Raw genomic sequence first — 24,900 nt, 5'->3', positions numbered from 1 at the left:
ATTTCGCTGCTCGTTGGATGCTGCCTGAACTGCTGTGCTCTTCCAGCACCACTGATCCAGAATCTGGTTTCCAGCATCTGCAGTCATTGTTTTTACCTGATATTTACATGTTCCTGGCCTAAATTTCTCAATTTTGTTTGGGAATTACATCTCCACCCTGAAGCGGTATCAAGTGTAGATCCTATCTTACGGGGATGCAAGAATTTCTGTTACTGGACTGAATTAGTTTCTTCAAGGTGACACTGATGAAAGTCTGGTCTGATCATGACTAATCAAATGCACTGAATGTGTTTACATAACCTTACGTGTGCAGCGTTTCTAGAAATGCAGGTTAACCAATCACGCCTTTAATGGACATTTAACAAATTCAAGCTAACTTGTTAATGCAGCACATGTGATGTGTTGGGTCCAATGAGTGGACTATATCATGAATTATATTTTACAGTCATCCAGAAAATTGCCAAGGTTTCGACTCTGGCAATTTTTCTTCCAGCTATACCTGCAAAAGGAAAAAGCATAAATAGTATTAAAAAAGAGGGTATTCCAGGGACAGCCAATGGAAGAGTCAACAAATGTTCTTTTTTTTCCCAGGGAACATTCACATCAAATGTTATCTCTGTTTACTTCTCCCCACAGATACTGCTGGACCTGCTCAGAGTATCCAGCACCTAGTGTACTTGGCTCTGATTCCTTCCTGGGTCTCAGAGGTTATCAGTGTGTCCGTTGTCTTCTCTACTTTGTTCTTTCAGAGGAAATGGGGGATCACTGCCCAGGTCAGGATTTATTGCATACTCTCAGCATGGCTTGCTAGGTCATTACAGAGGGCAGTGAAGAGTTATCTGCATTGATGTGGGTGTGGAGTCACATGTCGGACAGATCGGATAAGAATGGCAGATTTCCTTCCCTAAAGGACTTCAGTGAACCAGATACATTTTTAACTGACGATATTTTCATGGTCACCATCACTGAGAACAGTTTTAAAGTTCCTGATTCATTAATTGAATTTAAGTTCACCAGCTACCAAGCTGGAATTAACCTATGTCCCTCGACCATGAGTTGTGCCTCTGGATATTTATGTTACCCCCAAAAACCAGAATCTAACAGCAGCAGGCACACACTGCCAATGACCCAGCCAGCACAGAGTCAATCCCTGACCTGAGGAGGTTCTAAATCCCAGGTTATATAGTTTTTTTCTTTTTTTTTGAGACTCTAAGTCTCCTGGTTATACGTATATATTTCTTCTACCCCATAATACTGCCTAACTGTGGTAGTGCTTACATTTTTGTGCCTCTGGTTTATTTTTTTTATTTTTTTTTGTTTCTTTTTTATCAGAATCCAACAGCAGAAGCACCACCCTGCCTGTGGCCTAGCCAGCACAGAGTCAGTTTCCTAATCTAAGGAAGTTCTAAACCTCCTGGTTATATATTTTTTTCTGAGGAATTTCTAAATCTCCTGGTTATGTTTCATTTCTTTTTTTTTTCTAATCTCCTAGTTATATTTTGTGCCTCTGGTTTATTCATCCCTGTAGTGATTGGAAACCAGGTGGATCTCATTGACTACCAGATCCTTGAATGGGATTGTTAAGCTGGGAAAATCAGGAAGCCCTGGCTGACCAATTTAAACAGGTGATTCATAAACAGGTCCAGGCAGCGGGCCGTGGAGGGGGTCGTTAGGGCCGACTGCCTGCCCCTTTTCCGCGGTTACGTTAGGGCCCGGGTGTCCTTGGAGAAGGAGCACGCGGTGTCCACCAACACCCTGGAGTTGTTCAGGGGGAGGTGGGCGCCGCAGGGAGTGGAGTGCATCATTTCCCCCTCCAACTCTATTTTGATTTAGTCCCTGCCCTCCCCTTCACTGTTTGTTCACACAGCATTGCCCTTTGATGTGAAGGGCACTGCTTGTCACAGGCCACTCGGGTGTTTTCCTACAAAAAAAAATTTTTTTAAAAATTTTAAAAAATTAAACAGGTGATTTAGAATCTCCTCAGTGGAGGCGACTGATTCTGTGCTGGCTGGGCCATGGTCAGTGTGTTACTGCTCATACTCTCTTGTGGTTTAGAGGATGGGAGTTTTCTTTTTCTTGCCCCCCTCCTTTTTCAAAAGAAAAAATATATAAACAGGGATTTAGAATCTCCTCAGGTTAGGGCACTGACTCTATGCTGGCTGGGCCACAGTCAGTGCGTTACTGCTGCTGCTGTTGGTTTCTGCTTTTTTTTGGTGCGGGGGTGAGATTCCTGATTCCTGATCTGGCTGGATCACATGCCCAGTTTGTTAACTGGTATTCCTTTTTTTATTGAGGACTGACTCCTAAACTGCCTGGATCAGTGGTGCTGGAAGAGCACAGCAGTTCAGGCAGCATCCAACGAGCAGCGAAATCGACGTTTCGGGCACCATCTGCTCCAGAATCTGGTTTCCAGCATCTGCAGTCATTGTTTTTACCTCCTAAACTGCCTGATCTATGCCCTCAATATCTATCCCCTCAATGTGTTTCAGGTTTAATTCAGCCCTCATTAGGAAACTGTTATTTCACTGGCTGGGTACAGCCTGTGTGTTACTCTTTTCTCTTTTACTTTCAGAAAAGGATAATGTTGATTTTTGGGGCAGGACTTAGCCCTTGAAATTTGGTTTTCTCTTTTTGAACGCGTTTTCACTTTTTATTTGGTGTTTGGACTGAGTCCTTGTAAGAAAATACATCTTTCCAGATGGGCTGCTCCTGTGGGTAGGCCTGGTCCTTTGTCAGTGGACTGTAAAGACTGAACACCTGTGTGTGCGCTAGGAGGTGAACATCTGCTATATCCTGGTGTTTGGGAGTGGGCCAAGCCCCTGTGAGTTAGCTGCACCTTTAGATTCCCTCCAGTGTGGAAACAGGCCTTTTGGCCCAACCAGTCCACACCGACCCTCCGAAGAGTAACCCACACAGACCCATTTCCCTCTGACTAATGCACCTAACATTATGGGGCAATTGAGCATGGCCAATTCACCTGACCTGCACATCTTTGTGACTTTGGGAGGAAACCGGAGCACACCCATGCAGACACGGGGAGAATGTGCAAACTCCACACAGACAGTCACCCGAGGCTGGAATTGAACCTGGGACCCTGGTGCTATGAGGCAGCAGTGCTAACCACTGAGCCACCGTGCTGCCCGACAGTACAGTTCAATGCACTGTATTCTTGTGAGGGGCCCAGGTTCACCATGGATGGAGACTGAACGCCTGTGTGCTGTGGGGTGTGCATTTGCGGTGTTCAGGAGTGGATTCTGCCCACGGTTGTGGACTCTGTTTTTGGCAATGGACTCTGCAGTTTAGAGTGGACTCTATTTCTGACAATGCACTTTGTGTGTTGGAGTGGACTGTGTTCCTGGGAATGCACTCTACATTTTGAAGATAACTGTTCATGGCGGTGGACTCTGTGCCAGAAAGGACTCTGTTTGTTGAGGATTGACTCTGACTTGTTGGGTTTACCACCTGCACTGTCTTGTATGTCCCTGGGTCTGTCAGGCCTTACTGTGAGCTGGAGACTCACAGGTCATCACGAAAGCTGACACTCTGAAAGCTGGAGGGTGCGTAGGCCACCCTGATGTCAGTTGTCCTGAGAGTCGGAGATGGGTAGGTTGTTCTGAGTGCTGTCGTCCTGAGAAGAGGTAATTAGGATGGGCTGTTCTAAAGGATGCTGGGAGGTGTGCCAGGGTGGCTGAGAGCCAGGAGATGCATACAGGCAGACCGAGATCTGGAAGGCTTGTGGGCTGCCCTGCGTGCTGTCATCCCAGGGAAAGGCATGGGCTGTGTCAGGGCAGTCCACAGGCCGGATGATGCGTCAGAGTGGGTGATACGTAGGAGAAAGTGAGGACTGCAGATGCTGGAGATCAGAGCTGAAAAATGTGTTGCTGGAAAAGCGCAGGAGGTCAGGCAGCATCCAAGGAGCAGGAGGATCTACGTTTTGGGCATAAGCCCTTCTTCAGGAATGAGGAGGGTGTGCCAGGCAGTCTAAGATAAAAGGTAGGGAGGAGGGACTTGGGGGAGGGGCTTTGGGAATTCTATAGATGGAAGGAGATTAAGGTGAGGGTGATCGGCCGGAGAGGGGGTGGGGGTGGAGAGGTCAGGAGGAAGATTGCAGGTCAAGAAGGCGGCACGGTGGCACAGTGCTCTGCCTCACAGCAACAGAGACCCGGGTTCAATTCCCGCCTCAGGTGACTGTCTGTGTGGAGTTTGCACGTTCTCCCTGAGTCTGTGTGGGTTTCCTTCGGGTCCTCCGGTTTCCTCCCACAGTCCAAAAATATGCAGGTTAGGTGAATTGGCCTTGCTAAATTGCCTGTAGTATTAGGTGTAGGGGAATGGGTTGGCGTGGGTTGCGGGTCAGTGTGGACTTGTTGGGCCGAAGGGCCTGTTTCCACACTGTAAGTAATTTAATCTAAAAGGTGGTGCTGAGTCCGAGGGTTGGGACTGAGATAAGGTGGGGGGAGTGGGAATGAGGAAGCTGGAGAAATCTGTATTCATCCCTTGTGGTTGGAGGGTTCCTAGGGTTCCCCTCCCCTATCAGCGTTTCGGAAAGACCACTCCCTCCGCGACTCCCTCGTCAGGTCCACACCCCTCACCAACCCGACCTCCACTCCCGGCACCTTCCCCTGCAACCGCAAGAAATGCAAAACTTGCACCCACACCTCCCCCCTCACTTCCCTCCAAGGCCCCAAGGGATCCTTCCATATCCACCACAAATTCACCTGCACCTCCACACACATCATTTACTGCATCCGCTGCACCCGATGTGGCCTCCTCTACACTGGGGAGACAGGCTGCCTCCTTGCGGAACGTTTCAGAGAACACCTCTGGGACACCCGCACCAACCAACCAAACCGCCCTGTGGCTGAACACTTTAACTCCCCCTCCCACTCCACCAAGGACATGCAGGTCCTTGGCCTCCTCCATCGCCAGACCATGGCAACACGACGTCTGAAGGAAGAGCGCCTCATCTTCTGCCTCAGAACCCTCCAACCACAAGGGATGAATGCAGGTTTCTCCACCTTCCTCATTTCCCCTCCCACCACCTTTTCTCAGTCCCAACCCTCAGACTCAGCACCGCCTTCCTAACCTGCAATCTTTTTTCCCGACCTCTCCGCCCCCACTCCCTCTCCAGCCTATCACTCTCACCTTGACCTCCTTCCACGTATCGCATTCCCAATGCCCCTCCCCCAAGTCCATCCTCCCTACCTTTTATCTTAGCCTGCTTAGCACACCTTCCTGAAGAAGGGCTTATGCCCGAAATGTCGATTCTCCTGCTCCTTGGATGCTGCCTGACCTGCTGTGCTTTTCCAGCAACACATTTTTCATCAGTGATGATACGTAGGGGCAGGCAGAGAGCTGGAAGGTGGGTAGGCCGTCCTCAGCGTTGTCACCCCGGGCAGGTACCAGGGCAGGCTGTCCTAGAGGTGGTCGGAAGGTGCGCAGGGCGGACGGAGAGCCGGCGAGGGTGTAGGGGCAGGCTGCCTTAGAGTGGCCAGAAGGTGGGAGGGGCGAATGATTTGCTGCATTGTTGGGGGTGGGATTCTGTATATTATGCACTTTTGACCTAACCGGACTGTATTTGTGATGACTCGAAGTGGGACTTGAGGTTTGTCTTTATTTCCCTGGAAACTGGTTGAATGGTGGGGTTTGGGGTCTGTTGTTGCTGCCCCTTTCCCTAGTGAATTGCTGTTTCTCTGTATAGAGCTGTTAATGTTAATTGTTTTGTAAACAGTATTTGATAACATTGAAATATAAACAGGGGATTTAGAATCTCCTCAGTTTAGGGGACTGATTCTGGGCTGGCTGGGCCATAGTCGGTGAATATTGTAACCCTGGGACAATCAGGAAAGCCCTGGCTGACCGATATGACCAGGAGATTTAGAATCTCCTCAGTTCAAGGACTGACTCCAAGCTAGCTGGCTGGCTGGCTTCAGCCAATATACCCTACATATGTAAATAAAGAATGAGTTGGTGACAGGAAAAAATATATGAACGTGGATGAGGGGCACTTCTGTGGTGCAGTGATGGTGTTAAATAACAACTGCATACATTGCAACGGTTATACATTCCACTTGGGCAAAACTCATACCAGGAAATATGGTCTAAACACGGCTAAGAAAAACGGTTAAGGATGGTATCAGATCCAAAGTGGAGTCATATAAAGGTAGCAGAAAAAGTAGCAAGCCTAAGGACTGGGACTAGTTTAGAAATAGCAAAGGTGGAACATGCAGTTACTTACAAGGAACATAAATATGAACTATAAATGCTTCCGAGTATATAAAGAAAGATTAGTCAATGCTTGCTTTTATTGGTCAGTACAGGAGTTGGGAGGTCATAAAGACAAACCTCAAGTCCCACTTCGAGTCATCACAAATACATACAAGATGGTCCAGTTAGGTCAAAAGTGCATAATATAGAGAATCCCACCCCCAGCAATGCAGCAAATCAGTCGTCCCTTCCACCTTCTGGCCACTCTAAGTGTTACATCCTTGCCATACAGGGCAGGACATTGGTTAGGCTACTTTTGGAATACTGTGTGCAATTCTGGTCTCCTCACTATAGGAAAGATGTTGTGAAACTTGAAAGGATATGCCAGGGTTGGAGGGTTGAGCTATAGAGAGAAGCTGAATAAGCTGGGGCTGTTTTCTCTGGAGCGTTGGAGGCTGAGAGGCGGTCTTTAGACATTTATAAAATCATGAGGGGCATAGATCGGGTAAATAGACAAAGTCTTTTCCCCAGGATGGGGGATTCCAGAACTAGAGGGCACAGCTTTAAAGTGAGGTAACAAATTTACGAGGGACCTATGAGGCAACTTTTTCACGCAGAGGGTGGTGCATGTATGGAATGAACTGCCAAAGGCTGGTACGATTACAACATTTAAAATGTATCTGGATGGGTATATGAATAGGAAGGGTTGGAGGGATATGGGCCAAATGCTGGCAGGTGGGACTGGATTAATTTAGGATATCTGGTTGGCATAAATGAGTTGGACTGAAGGGTCTGTTTCCGTGCTGTACATCTCTCTGACTCTAAATGCAAGACCCTTTGGAGTCCAAAGTGAAACAAATGATAATGGAGAACAAGGAAATGACAGTGCAATGAAACAACTGCTTTAATTCTGCCATTTAATTGATATTAGTGAAAACAAGGTACTGAAAAAATTAATGAGGCTGAAATCTGAAATTCACAGGGTCTGATAATCTATATGCCAGGGTAATAAAAGAGATGGCCATGGTAATGGTAGATACATTGATTGTCATATTCCACCACTTTCTCAGGCAATTCATTCCATACACACACGCCACCCTCTGTGTGAAAACGTTGCCTCTTCAGTCACTTTTAAGTCTTTATTTTTTTTTACTTGAAGCCATCCAAGCTGTACACACTCTCTTTTGTTTGCATTTTAACTGCAGAGTAAGAGTAAGGTGTGTTTTGCTTCAAGCCCAGTAGCGTAATCAATTGAATTACATTTGGAACTGAGTACCGTACACTTGCCTTTTTAATAAGATAAAAATTAGGCTCCAGATTATCGCCTTGATATATTTGAAGAGGAGCTGGTCTGATTTGAATGATAGACTGGTGAAGGTTGAGATGCAAAGGAATCTAGATATCTCTGTAGATATTTTTTCATCAATATTTAGAGAAACTCAGTAGGTCTGGCAGAATCTACAGAGAAAAAGCAGGGTTGATACATGGCAGCCCCTGTATCTGCAGAATTGTTGTCCTCGGTTTCAGTTAGCCGAATATATTAGAGGGTAACTTTCTGGAACCTGGGACCAGGGGGCTGCTGGGAAGGTACATTTCCAATTTAATTGAATGGGTTCACCCCTATTTGCAGTTTTGGGGTTCCCAGGTAGGAGTTAGAACATATGTCCTGCAGGTACGGGGGAGCTACTGTATTAAGAGTCTGGTGATTAAGCTTTCTTTCTGTAAGATGCATCCAGACCTTTTGAGTTTCTTCAGCAATTTCTGTTTTAAGATTTCCAGTGTATGCATTTCTTCATTTTTATTTTCCTATTCAGAAGTTTTATTACACAACTTTAGAGCAGGTTGGACTTAAACCTCAGGCCTCCTAACTCAGAGTTAGGGACATAACCACTTAACGACAAGAGTATCCAGGATAGCCTTGTACAGTCATCACTGAAGACCAGCATACAGGGGAAGCAAGCCGTTACATAGACAATTGGAGGGCTGCCCTTCATTGCAGGATGTTTTGAATAGCAGAGTAAGAAGTTCCTCAAAGAGTCTGCTAAAGTCTGGTTGAAGATTTGTAGCTCGGGTGTCCGTTGTTGTGGTTTTGTTTGCCGAGCTGGAAGTTTTTGCTGCAAACGTTTCGTTCCCTGGCTAGGGAATATCATCAGTGCTATTGGAGCCTCCTGTGAAGCGCTGCTTTGATGTTTCTTCCGGTATTTATAGTGGTTTGTTCTTGCCGCTTCCGGGTGTCAGTTTCAGCTGTAGTAGTTTGTATGTGGGGTCCAGGTCGATGTGTCTGTTGATGGATGTTCTTGCCGTTTCCGGGTGTCAGTTTCCGCACATACATATAAATACCGGAAGAAACATCAAAGCAGCGCTTCACAGGAGGCTCCAATAGCACTGATGATGTTCCCTAGCCAGGGAACGAAACGTTTGCAGCAAAAACTTCCAGCTTGGCGAACAGAACCACAACAGAGTCTGCTAAGCCCAACCATCTTCAGCTGTTTCATCAACGACCTTCCCTCCATCATAAGGTCAAAAGTGGGATGTTTGCAGATGATTGCACAATGTTCAGCACCATTCACCATTCCTCAGACACTGAAACAGTCAGTGTCCAGAACTTGTTGCAGTTGGACAATGTCCAGGCTTGGGCTAACAAGTATAATGAAGGGCTTTTGCCCGAAATGTTGATTTCCCTGCTCCTCGGATACTGCCTGACCTGCTGTGCTTTTCCAGCACCACTCTAATCTTGGGCTAACAAATGGCAAGTAACATTCACACCACAAAAATGCCAAGGTATGACCATCTCCAAAAAGAAGAAGTATAAGCACCATTCCTTGACATTCAATGATATCACCATCACTGAATCCCTATATCAACGTCCTGAGGGTTATCATTGATCAGACACTCAACTGAAGTTGTCGCACAGACAGTGGCTACAAGAGCAAGTCAGAGGCTGGGAATATTGTAGTGAGTAACTCACCTCCTGATTCCTCAAAGCCTGTCCACCATCTACAAGGCACAAGTCAGGAGTGTGATGATATACTCCTCACTTGCCTGGATGAATGCAGCTCTAACAACACTCAAGAAGCTTGACACCATCCAGAACAAAGCAGCCCACTTGATTGGCACTGCATCCACACCCTCCACCCATTGACGTTCAGTAGCAGCAGTGTGTACTATTTGCAAGACACACTGCAGAAATCCACCAAAGATCCTTAGACAACATCTTTCAAACCCAGAACCATTTCTATCTAGAAGGACAAGGGCAATAGATACATGGGAACGCTACAACCTTCAAGTTCCCCTCCAAGCCACTCATCATCTTGATTTTTTAAACATATTGCCATTCTTTCACTGTCGCTGGGTCAGAATCCTGGAATACTCTCCCTAAGGGCATGCGGGTCAACCCACAGCACATGGACTGCGGTGGTTCAAGAAGGCAGCTTATCCCCACCTTCTCAAGGGGCAACTGGGGATGGGCAATAAATGCTGGGCCTAGACAGCGATGACTGTGTCCCATGAATGAATAGATTAAAAAAATCAAAACTTTTATTACAGCTGTACAAAGCTTTGTTAAGACCACACCTGGGACATTGTGTCCAGTTCTGATTTCTTACTTCAGGAAGGGTACACGTGCCATTGCAAGGTGCTGAAGAAGTACAACTCAGGTTAATCAGACAGATTCCTGAGCTGGCAGAGTTTTTGTTTGAGGGACCTCTTAGCATGTATTTAAAAGAATAATTTGGAATTTTATTGGAAGATAAAGACAGGGTTTGATTGATGTTTCATTTTGGCAGGCCTATCTGCACAAAGGGGTCATGGACTCAGCATGTGCAGTCAGCCTTTTTGGACTCAGATGAGAAGACATTTCTTCACTCAGAGGATGGTGAACCTGTGGAACTTGACTCCACAGAGGGCTGGAGAGGCCAAGTCATTGAATGTAAATTTAGAAAGAGATTGACTGACAGATTTCTCCAGGCCGAGGTTTCAATAGGCATGAGGAGAGTGGAGGAACATAATGTCGAGATAGAAGTTGAAGTATGAAGAAAGTTCAATGGGCCAAATAATGTACTCCTGTTACCATGGGAGGCAATTGCCAGGTTGTTAATCCAGAGACACAGGTAATGTTCTGAGGATCTGGGTCGGATCCTGTCTCAGTGATTGTGAATTCAGTAAAGAATTGGAATTGAGAGTTCTAAAGACCATGAAACCATTGCCAGGAAAAACCCATCAGGTTCACTAATGTTCTTTAGGGGTGGAAACTGTCGTCCTTCCCTGGTCTGGCCTTTTGTGACTCCAGACCCGCAGCAACATGGTTGACGCTTGACTGCTTTCTGGGCCATTAGGGATGGGCAATAAATGCTGGCCAAACCAGTGATTCCCTTCTCCCACAAATGAACTAAAAAAAACAATTTTTACATTCATGTGTATTCTCATGTAGGGTAGGATGTGCTATGCCTCAATTTTGTAATTTAAGAATGCCAAATATGAGTAAGAACAGCCGCCATCTTGTTTTGCCTCCCTGTACCCGAAATCAGAGCTGTCGAGTTTAAGTTAGGAATGGAAACCTTAAGCCACATTTAACATTCAGGCTAGGGACAGCTATTGATCAATGAATGAGCCAATCAAACTATCCTTCACTCTAGAGTAGTTTCAGGGCATCTAATGGGAAGAGGTGTATTATACTTCCCATGCATTGTAAACCCCTGTGGCACTTATAGACAGTCATAGACCAAGATCATGGACCTTTGAGACATTAAGGATCTGAAAGGATTAATACTGAGAGATGCACTAAGCATGGCCTAACACAATGGTTTCACATGAGGGACATGAAGAACTCAGAAGGTGAAAGACCCCGATATCTGTTCTAACACACATTACTGTAACAAGGTCTATGACAACGATAGTTTGTTGTCTGGCTATTACTGTCCTTGAATTAATTGGTTCACTAAGGCATTTCTGAGGACAGAAAAGAGCGAACCACATCATAGTGAGTCTGGAGTCATTTGTAGACCACACAGTGTAAGGAGAATGGAGTTCTTTTCTGGAACTGGATGGGTTTTTTACAGCAATTCACAACAGTTTCACGGTTAGCATTACTGACATGAGCGTTCAGTTCCAGTAAAATTAATTGATTTTAATTTCCAGCAGCTTCAGATTTGAAGCCATAGTCCATCAGACATTCACCTGGCTTGTTACTCCAATGGCATTGCATTCTAGCAATTAGGGGAACCTCTTGTTGTTAGACTACCTGATGGTTTTCCTTTACTGCACTGGACCAAGAGCAGTGCCCTGGAAATCTCAACCGAGAAAGAGGATCTTGCAGCATATCAACGAGTTAAAGCTAGATGTAGTGGTGAGGATTAATTTTGGAACCACACCAACAATAGCAGACTCCACTCCTCTGAAATGGGAATGATATTTAGAGACAGCTAGAAACAAGAAAGTAAAAAGTTTTCAACATACCAGGCATTCATCCCTTGAGGTGTCACTATCCTTTTCGCACACTGAATGTCATCTATGATGTTGTCATTGATAAAATCTACAAGAAAAAGACAATACTGTATTAGAATAATCCTTTGAATGTTCATGTGTGAAATGTCCATGATCTACGTTGCTTCTGGTTTGAAAAAGATGACCCTGTCTTTTTAAAAAAAAATCCCAGAGTTCACTAAATAGTTAATCCCAGATAAGATTTTGTTTTATCAGCTCCATTTCACGAGGGCATTACAGTTTCAAAGGTGGAAAACATCTCTACCAGTCCAGTAAAGAGAATTGCTTGCAGTGTTATCTGTCTCAAACTGACCAACAGAGATCACCTTATCTTTCATATTGGTGGCTATTTTGATTCCATTATGCAAATTTAGAAAAGGGTTTACTTTTCCCTTGTTTCCCCCCCAGTTTCCCATTTGCCTGTCACTGATACATTTGGATGAGGTCAAGTAAGCTTTTCCCTCATGTTGGTTTCCTATTCCAGCAGCTACATCCCTTAAGACTTGGCCAACTCAGTCAGTTGTGCTGCCTTGGTCATGGACAGTGAAGTCCATCTCCCAGAGGACATTCTGCACCCTTCCTATTCTCTGTGTGTGATGATATTGCTCCTTTAACAAGATAATGTTGTCCTTGTTTCTTTTTCAGAGAGGTCATAAAAAACAGACTCCAAAAAGTCTGGGGCTGAAGGGTTTTAGGGCCAATTTGATTATAGCTAACAGATACTGCCTTAGTCAGAAGGCTTTCAGGTTAAAAAAAACCCTTGTATAGTGATAGGGAAGTGGCCAGTTGTCCCAGCTCAGCTTTACTCTGTTGGTGTGGATATTCACTGACAGCAGTCAGGCAGTATTAAGCTGCTAGTCCCGAAGAAGCAACTCCATGCTGGTACTCTCTCTCTGACTTTTCTCCTGTTTGATCTTGTCCTTTTGTGCCAAGGGGTGTTTATGGGGGTTGTTGCAAGTATTGGGACTGCCATCCTTACGTTGGGATAATCTTTCAGGTTCTCGGATAGGTTAGCTTATTCTGTATTCTCTTCTCTTTTGTTTGTGTTTCATTTGGTAATCTTGTAAATAAATTCTGTTTTGTCTAAAACTAAGTGGTTTGACCAGCTACATTTGTCCTGGAATATCCATGTCACACCCGCTTAAAACAATTAGCAAATTTACGGTCTGGGCTACTTTCTGTAAATGTTTTGAGGGGGTCTGGCCTAATCCATAACAAATGCATTTCCTAATTGTTGGCCAACATGTAGATGCTCTGGTTCATCAGCTGAAGGGGTGTGCTAAGTATGCATCAGTGTGAGGTTTCCTTGCCCATGTTTGACCAGGAGCCATAAGACTTTAGAAGGTCTACAATCAATGGTGAGGATTTCCAGGCTAACTCCTCTCAATGATATAGCACTGTGTGGCCATCTCTGAAGTCCATCCCACTGATGGGAGAAGATGTAGCCAGGGATGGCGATGGCAATGTTCTGACATTGTCTGAAGAGGTGCATTCTAGTGAAGATTTAGAAAATATCCTATTAAATTGATTGAACGAATTAAATTCAATATCAATCAGAAAGTGTTAAGGGGGTGGGGGGAAGGTTTGCTGAAACAGGAGTCTGGCCAGATAGCTTAACAACTGCGACAGAGAAAATGTTAGAAGAAATTTTTAAAGATGTTATAGTACATAGAAATATTCTAACTAATCAGGCAGTATCAAGCATGGTCTTGTGAAAGGGAAATCGCGTTTAACTAACTTGCTAAACTCCTCTGAAGAAGTAACATGTGCTGTGATAAAAGGAAATTTGTGGATGGACTCTCAAGGTATTTATTGAGGTATCACATCAAGGATTAGTGCAACAACTAAAGGTTCATGGGATGGGGGTCATATATTGGCATAGATAGATGAGTGGCTTGGTTATCGGAAACAGAATAAGCAAAAATGGGACTCATTCTTGTTGGTAAGATGGAGCAAGTGGTGTTCCGTGGGAATTATTGCTGCTAACAATTTACATAAATAACTTGCAGAAAGGGAGAGAAAGCACAGCGGCTAAATTCTGATTGAATTCAAATCCCACCATTTACTATGGCCTGATTTGTACCTGGCCTTGTGGTTTCCATAAAACACTATCTGATTTACGTGATTACTAGGCTAATGATTGGGCCATTGGGCCACTGGCTTCTATAAAAATATCCATTTATCCCAACTCTGTTTTCTGTTGGTTAGTCAGTCTTCTATGCTTGCCTTGTGTATTAACTAGGTAAATACAAGGACTGCAGATGTTGGAAACCAGATTCTAGATTAGACTGGTGCTGGTAAAGCACAGCAGGTCAGGCAGCATCCGAGGAGCAGGAAAATTGACGTTTTGGGCAAAAGGCCTTCAAGGGCTGCCTGAACTGGTGTGCTTTACCAGCACCACTCTAATCTAGAATTGTGTATTAACCTTTCTTATCGGATGCCTTTTGGAAGTTCAGATAAACTGCGCCCACAATACATCCACTGTCTCTGCTGCCCCTTCCTTTAATAGCTGAGAATGTAGACCATCAGAACACAGGGGTTTGTCTGCTTTTCACCCTAATAGTTTCCTCAGTACTTTTCCTTAGTGAAAGCAATTGATTTAAGTTCCTCTTTTTCTATAATCTCTGCATCTGTCATTCCTATTGGTATAGTTTCAGTCTCCCCCACCATGAAACTGAGGCAGAATATTGATTTGTGTCTGCCATATTAAGTGTCAAAGACCATGAGAATTAGGAGCAGGAGTAGGCCATTTAGTCCCTTGAGCCTTCTGCTATTCAATAAGATCATGGCTCATCCACCACTCCTCACATTCACCTCCCTGCCCTTTCCCCTTAACCACTGATTCCCTGACTGATCTCTCCATCTCAGTCTTAAATATACACAAGGACTCTGCCCCTACAGCTCCCTGTGACAAGGAGTTCCAAAGTCTCACAACCTCTGAGAGGAGAAATCCCCCCTCAAATCAGTCTGAAATTGGTGTCCCTTTATTCTGAGACTGTGCCCTCTGCTCCAAGAATCTCCCACATTGTTATCTCCCCAGCCTCATCCTCTAAGGCACTAACTTGCTTTCTTTAATTCTTGCACAGTATTCTATTTCACTTAAATTGGAATTTTTATGATTTAATTCTTTCACTTAACAAATGGGAGTTGAGAAATTACTGCTGTACACCAAAATCATAGCCTAAGGGAAGAGATCATTTCTGACCTGTCCTATGCAATGAATTGCTTACCATTGCACCTCTTCCCACATCCTTTTCTTCTCTTTGGGTGCTGTGTCTGACCATCTTCACACCACCTGACGCTGTTGATCTGAAAGATCCCGTAATCCGATGACAGAGTCCTTCCAGCCCTCCTGTTAAGTCCAACTATTCTTGTGTTGTAGTTGCTTTCATATTGAACCAGACAAATCCCTAAAATGAGAACAAACAGATCACAGCCTTGTGTTCGGTATTTCCTCTGATGCCCCTTCCTCAAGTGCAAGGGGAGGTGGTGGCATAAGGATAACTGAAATAATTCCACAGAGGCTGGTGTCCAGTCATCACATCACCCTTTATTTACACAGGGAGAGTCCTTGACACTGATCCAGCTCTCTTAGAGCCGGCTCTCAGAGTGAGCAGAACCTCTGTCACTCCTGTTTATGTCTGTGAGCCAGGGCTCTCTGATTGGACCAGGTGAACAGCCCCAATCACGGAACTCATTTTCGATGAGGTCCACCTGACTGACCTCATTACAATTACTACATCCCTCTCTCTCTGAGTCCGAGGACATCGGCTGGTTCTTTTCTATTTGTAGTTCCTCCTGAGACATTTTAGCACCAGCTCAGGTTCCTCCAGGTCTACCTCTGATATGGCCAGTGTGTAACACACAGTAGCTCGTCTCTTGCAACTGGAGCATCTCAGAAGAAATTCATTCTGATTTTCAGGCGGGAAAGGCATTGAGGTGCTGACATCCACTGTGTCCATCTCGGATTCCGAGGTATTTTCAACGCCTGATGGAGAGGGAGAGCCCACAGGTTCTGAAACAGTCCGAAAGGCTGTCGAGGAGCTGAGCAGGTTTAGCTCAGCAGGTTTGTTGAGTTTGCAGTGCTTCTTCAGGACTATCACACCGAGTGGAACTTTCTACGTCACTGAACCTGACCTCATGGCGACCATACCCCTCACCCAGTCAGGGTCATTCCTCTGGTTCTTACACCAAACTTTGTTCCCTGAAGTAAACAGCGTCTCTCACTTTAGTGGATTCTTGTGTCCAGGAAGATCAGACCTTCCCTGTTGGCAACCCTGCTGGTGCTGTCCCTATTGTTGCATGAAGGGTTTTCCTATAATCAAACAGCTACTGGGACAGTTTGGTATCGAATGATACTGTAGGCAATTTCTTTCAGCCTGCCTTCAAAGTTTGGTCTGCACTTTCTGCCAGACCACTGGATGATGGATGGTATGGAGCTACCCTGACATGCAAAATACCATTTGTCTTTCAGAAATTCTCAAATTCCCTACTGGTAAATGATGGACCGTTTTATTTGACCAACATTTCTCGGAGTCCGTGCATTGCAAAAGATGCTCATGGCTTTTCTGTCATTGTTCCCATGTTTGGTGAATGAATTCTATGGATCTCCAGCCATTTTGAGTGAGCGTCCACAATGGCTAGGAACATTGAGCCTATGATAGGACCCACATTGTCGATGTGTAACTGAGTCCAGGGTTTACCCAGCCATTCCCAGGGATGGAGCGACACGGTGTCACAGTGGTTAGCAGCAGTGCCTCACAGCACCAGTGACCCAGGTTTAATTCCCGCTTTAGGCGATTGTCTGTGTGGAATTTGCTTATTCTCCCCGTGTCTGTGTGAGTTTCTTCTGGGTGCTCCTGTTTCCTCTCACAAACACAAAGATGTGCAGGACAGGTGAAGTGGCCATGCTAAATTGGTCATAATGTTAGATGCATTAGTCAGGAGTAAATTTAGGATGGGGAAAGGGTCTGGGTTGGTCAGTGTGGACTTGTTGGGCCGAAGGGTCTGTTTCCAAACTGTATGAAAAAATGTAGGGGAGGTGCTGTCAGTAATTTTCGTCCTCTGGGTGCCGCCCCACCACTGTCGACATCCAATCCTGGTCACCAGGCATAACTTCTCGCCACCATTTTCATTTTAGAAACCCCTGGGTGACCCTGGTGGTGTTCAGCCAGTGTCTGGTAGTGACCATTGCTCAGGACAATTGTTGTTGTTCCCTATAATAATATACCATCTTCTTCTGTGATCAGCTTTCTCCGTGTCCAAAAAAGTTTCAATTCTGGGTGCGACAGCCCTCTCGTTTCCCCCATTACCGCCAGCTGTTTCACTTCTCCCAGGACTGGATCTTTCTACATCCAGAATCTGATATTGTCAGCTGTGATGAGAGACAGCGTTCAGAAGAGATTTATCTGAATGTTGACAGATATGGAAGGTTTGAGTTATAAGGAAAGGCTGGATTGGCTGGGACATTTTTCATTGGAGTGTTGGAGGTTGAAAAGCGATCTGATAGAGGTTTATAAAATAAGGAGAGGTGTAGATAGAGTTAATGATGGTTGTCTTTTCCCGAGCATGGGGGATTTCAAGACTCGGGGACTCATTTTAAGGTGAGAGGGGAACGATTTTAATAAGGCATGAAGCAAATATTTTACATAGAGGTTGGTTCATGTGTGGAATGAACGTCCTGAGGAAGTGATGGATGTTGGTACAATTACAACATTTAAAAGACACTTAGATAAGTACATGAACAGGAAAGATTTGTGGCAGGCAGGTGGGAATGATTTAGTTTGGGATTGTGTTTGGTATGAACTGGTTGGACCGGAGGATCTGTTTTTGTGCTGCATGGCCCTACGACTCTGACTTTAAGTGTGTTCAGAAAATATAAAACCATTACAGACTCTTTGAGTGCCTAGGCAGAAGTAGGTACTGCAGATGCTGGAGATTAGAGTCAAGATGGATGAATTCTATGGATCTCCAGCCATTTTGAGTGAGCGTCCACAATGGCTAAGAACATTGAGCCTATGATAGGACCCTCTATAATAGAAAAACACAGCAGGTCAGGCGGCATCTGAGGAGCAGGAAAATCAATGTTTCGGTCAAAGACTTTATCAGGAAAGCTCTTCCAGTGCCTGCCCCATCAGGTGTGTATCTGGCAGCAAGAGGCAGTTCAATGCATCCACTTTCGCTACTTGGCCTCCCGGATGGAGATCCAACTTGTAATTGTATGCAATTAGTATGAAAGCCCATTGCTGAATTTGGTCTGAATCTGTGGGTGGCACTGCCTTGTCCTTTTTAAGTGGACCCAGCAGGAATTTGTCGTCCATTATTATTACAAAGTTATGTCCACAAAGGTATTGGTGAAACTTCCTGAGTCCAAATGCAGCTGCCAAGCCTTCCTTCTCTGTCTGAGTGTATTTACGCTCTGCATTAGCTAAAATCCTGAATGCATAAGCTGCTGGGGCATTCCTCTCCATTGGCCCACCTTATGTACTGGTACCACACCGATGCCGTAAGGACAGGCACCAATTATCATCATCAAATCTCACTTGGGATTGTAGTGTGCCAACCTTAGAGGGTGATAACTATTCAGTCAATTCCCTGAAAGCTATGACTTGATGACAAGACCATTTCCAAGGCTGACCCTTTTTTAAGAGTTGACACAAAGATGGCAGGATGGGGGTCAGGTTATGTATGAACTTTCCCTAATAATTCTCCAGCCCAAGGAAAGAACTGAGCTCTGGTACAGACTTGGGACTTTAATCTTAAGTGATCACTCTCACTTTGTCTTCCAATGGGTGTAACCCAGTCTTGTTGAATCTGTAATCTAAATAGATCACTTGGGTGCCTAGAACACACGTCTTTCTCTTCTAAGGCATACACCCACCGGGTAGAAACGATGAGGTGTTCCTCCTTGGTCTTCCCTGTTATTAGCATGTCATTTAAATAAATGGTGACCTGGGGTGGACCTTGTAAAATGTTCCCCATTGTCTGCTGAAAAATTGCACAGGATGTTTATCCAGCTGTGAGAAGTGGTTTATTGTTTGTTTAAAGTCTCTCCAAAGGTGAACCGTCCCATCAGGCTTCACAATCAGGGCGCCCACTGCTGCCCATTCCATAAACTGGGTGCAAGTGAGGACTGCAGATGCTGGAGATCAGAGCTGAAAAATATGTTGCTGGAAAAGCGCAGCAGGTCAGGCAGCATCAAAGGAGCAGGAGAATCGACGTTTCGGGCATAAGCCCTTCTTCAGTCTCTGGACCTTCCTGATGAAGGGCTTATGCCCGAAACGTCGATTCTCCTGCTCCTTTGATGCTGCCTGACCTGCTGCGCTTTTCCAGCAACACATTTTTCATTCCACAAGCTGCAATGGTTTGGTGATTCCTTCACTTTCCAGCCTCCTGATTCCTGCCTCTACCTGGGCCTCCTCCATCACCAAATCCTAGCCACCTGACGCCTGGAGGAAGAACACGTCATCTTCCGCCTTGGGACCCTCCAACCACATGGAATCAATGTTGGTTTCACCAGTTTCCTCATCTCCCTTGCCTCCCCACCTCATTCCAGCCAACCCTCCAACTATGCCCCGCCCTCTTGACATGTTCCGCCTGTCCATTTTCCTTCCCACCTATCTGCTCCACCCTCCCCACTGATCTGTTGCCATCACCTCCCACCTGCATTTACCTATCACCTTCTCAGCTACCTTTCCCCCAGCTCTACACCTCCTCTTGTTTATCTCTCAGCCCCCGCACCCCCCCGCAACATTCTTGATGAAGGGTGTATACCCGAAACGTCGATTCTCCTGCTCCTTGGATGCTGCCTGACCTGCTGCGCTTTTCCAGCACTGCACTTTTTAACTCTGACTCTCCAGCATCTGCAGTCCTCAGTTTTTCTGTTTTACCCGTAAGGCAAATGGCTCCAAGTGGGCCTTATGGTCCCATGGAATTACTTCCTGGTCAACATGCAAGGTGGCCTTGGCTCCTCGGACAGTCTCCGGACCTTCCTAAAAATCTTGCACTTACTTAATTAGGACATCGCTCAGACATCCGTTTTCAAATCGAGAAATGGTAAGCCAATCTCAGTGAATCTTTCTCAGCCAATTTCACGCCAGCAGAATTGGGCCCAATCAGTGGTAACTGAACCAACTCCTTCTCATAAGACACCAGAACCGAAGTTCAACCTTTAGCCTGTAAAGGTTCCCCAGTGTAGGTTCTTAGTCTAGCTGAGGCCTTGTACAAACGTAAGGGTTGGATGTTGTGGTTCTGTTCGCCGAGCTGGAAGTTTTTGCTGCAAACGTTTCGTTCCCTGGCTAGGGAACATCATCAGTGATATTGGAGCCTCCTGTGAAGCGCTGCTTTGATGTTTCTTCCGGTATTTATAGTGGTTTGTTCTTGCCGCTTCCGGGTGTCAGTTTCAGCTGTAGTGGTTTGTATATGGGGTCTGTCCATTAACAGACACATGGACCTGGACCCCATATACAAACCACTGAAGCTGAAACTGACACCCGGAAGAGGCAAGAACAAACCACTATAAATACCGGAAGAAACATCAAAGCAGCGCTTCACAGGAGGCTCCAACAGCACTGATGATGTTCCCTAGCCAGGGAACGAAACGTTTGCAGCAAAAACTTCCAGCTCGGCGAACAGAACCACAACAACGGACACCCGAGCTACAAATCTTCAACCAGACTGTAAGGGTTGGATTTTGGAGAGACGTTTGTTAAAAATTGGTTCGGTGGTCACCAAAATGGTCACCGCTATCAACTTTTATTAGAATTGGGTGACCAGTTAACCAGACATTTAGAATAGAAAAGAATATAGCATATCCTTTTATTACCACATGTATTCAATACAAAGTACAGTGAAAAGTGTGTACCATCACCATCCATAGGTGGCATCCACATTAACTTGAAATAAAATTAAAGAAGATAACTTAGAGAGAGCCCATCTTTCCCTCCTCTGCTGCTACAAAATGCAGCCCCTGAGCGTGTCCCACTCAGGGCTTCCCAGCTCATGCCGTGCTGCAGGAAGGAAGTGTGCACTCTGACGCTGAAGATCAGAGTCAAGAGTGTGGTGCTGGAAAAGCACAGCTGGTCAGGTTAAAATCAGGGTCAGCCATAATCTTATAGAATGGCGGAGCAGGCTGAAGGGCTGAATGGTCTGGGCTTGTTCCTTGTTTGAATGTAGATGACAAAACGGAGCTGCATTGTAAAGAATCCGTTCCATAGCAATGGAAACCAGGTGATGTATTGAATTTGCATGTTCTCGCAAAACCCATTTCTCACCCAGAAATGGAGGATTTCAGTTTTTCGGTTTCCCTGCTTTCTGTTCCCAATCTCAGGAAACATTTAGAGATAAAATCTGATCACTGGCTGGTGCTCAATTGCCATCGGTAGTCGTCCTCTCAGGATGCCTTACTACCAAAGGCCTCTTGGAGTCATCTATCCTCCATATCCTAGTCTCCCCTCTCCAGCCCAGACTTAGTGTGTCATGAGCTGGGATCAACTGGGTGTTTCCCCTGCTCCGAGGCTAGAGTGGTTTGATTACTGTACATTTTATATCCCAGAACTATATGGTGAGATGACAAACGTGTGTGTGTGTGTGTGTGTGTGTGTGTGTAGGGGGGTGGGGGGGGGGGAACGGGGGAAGGTCATCCTTTACAATTCTTTTGAAAAACAGTTCATGTTTGCAGCTCTTTGATTCTATTCTATGAAAAGAATCCCTACATTGTGGAAGCAGACCATTTGGCCCATCGAGTCCACACCGACCCTCTGAAGAATACCCTGTAACAACCCCATCTTTGTAACCAAGCATTCCCATGGCTAACCCTCCTAGCCTGCACATCCCTGGCCTCTATGGGCAATTTAACATGGTTGAATCCACCTAACCTGTTCATCTTTGGACTGTGGGAGGAAACCAGACCACCTGAAGGAAACCCACACAGACACGGGGAGAATGTGCAAACCCCACACAGACAGTCACCCGAGGGTGGAATCAAACCTGGGTTCTTGGTGCTGATGAGGCAGCAGTGCTAACCACTGAGCCACCGTGCCAGCCTTTTGCTTCCAGAAACTTCCATAGTTGGTTTTTGCCCTTTTCTCTCAATCCACATCCAGGCTTAACTCATCAAGTACAGGGAGTGTCAACAGGAAACAGACTCACATAATCAGACTTAGAACAATTGAGCATACTGCCCTGTCCAGTAACTGAAACAAGAAAGTCGACAAAAGCCATAAGCAATGCACTTAAAACTGAATGTGAACTTAATTATTTAGTGCAAAAGCAATGTGTGACGAGAGTTGAGGATCTTCAGCTGACCCGACTCGTACAGAGAATGTGAGACTTACAGTTTTCCAGACTGTACCCACGATATCCATCCAAACCATTTCTGCGCAACAGCTGAGCAAGTTCACATTTCTGATAGACATAAGGCCTTGCCCCTGTGAGCAGAACACTGAGAATGAGAAAGGCCTTCATTTTCCTGATCATGGCACAAGAAGCAGTTATTAAACTAGAAATATGAATTAGAGTTATTCCCTTTGTAATCAAGTAGGAGTCTGTTGTCCGCCTCTCCCCCACCTACTCTCTACTACACCATTGTTACACACGTATCAAAACAATCTTGTAAAAACATAACCAATCTCTGAACATCGATAAGTTTTGGCTTCAACTCATCAAGATGTTGAGACTTCCAAGGACATTATTTTTTTAAGAAAAGCCTTTTCCAGAGAGCACAACAATCCTTCTTTCTTCGAAGGTGAACATTTAGTTTTCAGAAGATTATTTGGTTGATGGAAATTCTGTGTTTTTGTACAATAAGTGAAATCCTACGCTTCCCCAAGAGTCAACCACCTGAACTATGCCTGAACAAATATTTCTCGTCATGGCAAATTGGCTGCTGAAGCAACCTGTATTTACATAACACCTATAATTTAGTAAAATATATTGACACATGAATAGGAAAGGTTTGGAGGGGTATGGACCTGGAACAGGCAAATAGGACTTGTTTGGTTTGGGATTATGTTCGGCATGGACTGGTTGAACCAAAGGGTCTGTTTCGTGTTGTATCACTGTACAAAAGGAGAGGTAATGGTGTCGTGGTGGTTGTATTATTGGCTTCGTAATCCAGTAATCCGAGGCCAATGCACCAGTGACAGGTTTGAATCGCAGCATCACAGATGGTGATGTTCGATTTGCGCAAAACTTTTAACAGGAGTTGGCCCAATGTTGACTGGGATCAATTGTTGTTTAGAAAGCTGCTGGTCTCACTGATCTCCACGAGAGAGGGAAATCTGACAGCAATGTGATTGACTCTAGGCAAGCAGAGAATAGATCTCGCCATTCACATCCATGAATGAGTAGTAAGAAGTATAAAGGTGTGTCTTTATGGTGCATTTTAAGGGCGAGAGCTGAGTTTGATAGAGAGACATCGAGCTTTGGAGTGGAAATTACTCAAATTAGGGCATAATAAGCTGAAGGCAGGGCCAATAATGTTGTGCTGATGGAAATTGGAAGAATTGGAGGAACACACAGTTCCTGGTCTTGAGGAGAGTACAGAGTTGAGGAGGTGTTGAATCCCTGGAGAGGTTTTTACACAAGCGAAATAGTTCAACAATTGAGATTTAATTGACCAGCAGTCAATGTAGACAATGTGACAACTTGCTCTTATGTATCAGATGCTGGGAATTCTGCAGTGCATAACTCACCTCCTGATTCTCCAAAGCCTTTCCACCTTCTACAAGATACGTGGCAGGAGTGTAATGGAATACTCTGCACTTACCTGGATGAGCACAGCTCTGACAATACTCAAGAAGCTCAACACCATCCAGGACCAAGCACCCCGTTTGATTTGCATATTGATCATCACCTTATCTACTCACTCCCTCATTGATTGTGAATAGTAGCAGCAGTGTGTCTTATTCACAAGATGCATTGAAATAACTTTGACCAAAGCTCTCGCGACAACAGCTTTGAAACTCAGGGAGGAAAGCAAGTAAGGCATACAAGTGGAAACACCATCAACTGCAAGTTTCCACTGCAAGTTAATGATAGCACATGAAGGAATTGAAGTAAATATCTTCACTTTAACCCTTCTGCAAAGCACTCCAGATAAATCAAGGATCTGGAGTTTAATCTCAACCCCCTTGTTAAGAAAAACTCTATATTAAAGTGACACCATGATCTTTATCTTGCTCAAGTATGTTTTGCAGTTTTCTTTATACTCTAACTTGAAAAGGAATTTCCAGAGTGCCAGCGAGTTAAAAGTTATTTTTAAGAAATAGTGTTCCCTTTTCTCAAGGAAATGTAACATCTGTTGTTCTCGGAAAGAACACTTTGCCACTCCTTAGCTATCAGAAAGATAAGGAAAGAAACATTGGAACAGGAGATTATTCATTCAGTCGAAACTCAAGACTTTAAGACCTCAACTCTACTGACACAAGAAGACCTTGAACAGATCTAATGTCACCTTATCAGCAGCTTGATCCAAATTTATCCCTTTGCAACTTCCGTTTATCGGATTTGTTTCAAATTACTTTCACTCCTAGATCTTTGCTGTATCTGTCTTTCTTTTGCTAGAGTAATGGAAGATCTTCCCAATTCCCTACATTCCAGCCTATCATTGTGAAATAAACAGAGATCACAGGATGATTCTGTGAAGTGGAATCACTTGTGGTTAAACCCTGCCTCACCCAAATCCCTCCAATGTCCATCTGACCTAAACTTTAAACATTATTCTGTGAAACACTCTTTTCTGTCATAAATATTGAAGTATTATAGTATGGTAACTATTAGCTCAGTGTTTCATCACTTGAAGGTAATTTGTACTAAATTAATTGTGGCCAGTTTACTGGTTTGTTCACGAATTGTTCAAGTTTTCTGTATTGTTCCAAAAAGTGGTTTTGAATTAACTCAAGATGTTGCCTTTGGAATTCATGCTGCTTGACTTCCCACTGCCTGAGTGAAAATTAACAACTCTGATTATATATTCTCCCCAATAAGTTTAATTGATTTCTGTGTATCCTGCCTCATTATCTGCTGTGACAGTAGTCATTAATAACCTCTATCACTCTTTGCTTCACAAGTCCACCCAGACAAGTTTTATAATCTGCTCATCTTTATAAATCTTTCTTTTTTATGCTGTGATGGAGCCGTTGCTGGACTGGGGTGGACAAAGTTAAAAATCACACAACACCAGGTTATAGTCCAACAGGTTTAATTGGAAGCACT

At 44.8% G+C, this 24,900-nt stretch overlaps 1 protein-coding gene across 1 annotated transcript; it reads right to left on the bottom strand.

Annotated features, from left to right (window-relative positions):
• Positions 1 to 432: 432 nt before the first annotated feature.
• Positions 433 to 22,149, bottom strand: LOC132820636 (lysozyme C-1-like). Its single transcript, XM_060832837.1, has 4 exons — positions 22,020 to 22,149; positions 14,916 to 15,095; positions 11,659 to 11,734; positions 433 to 499 (listed from the first exon to the last, which is right to left on the bottom strand). Exons 1-4 carry the CDS (start codon positions 22,147 to 22,149, stop codon positions 433 to 435), a joined length of 453 nt encoding a protein of 150 aa, XP_060688820.1.
• Between the last annotated feature and the right edge of the window lie 2,751 nt (positions 22,150 to 24,900).

Source organism: Hemiscyllium ocellatum, chromosome 12 (assembly GCF_020745735.1).
Source record: "Hemiscyllium ocellatum isolate sHemOce1 chromosome 12, sHemOce1.pat.X.cur, whole genome shotgun sequence".
Classification (NCBI taxonomy): domain Eukaryota; kingdom Metazoa; phylum Chordata; class Chondrichthyes; order Orectolobiformes; family Hemiscylliidae; genus Hemiscyllium; species Hemiscyllium ocellatum.
Note: the sequence above shows the minus strand (reverse complement) of the source record. Positions and strands in the feature narration are given on the sequence as shown.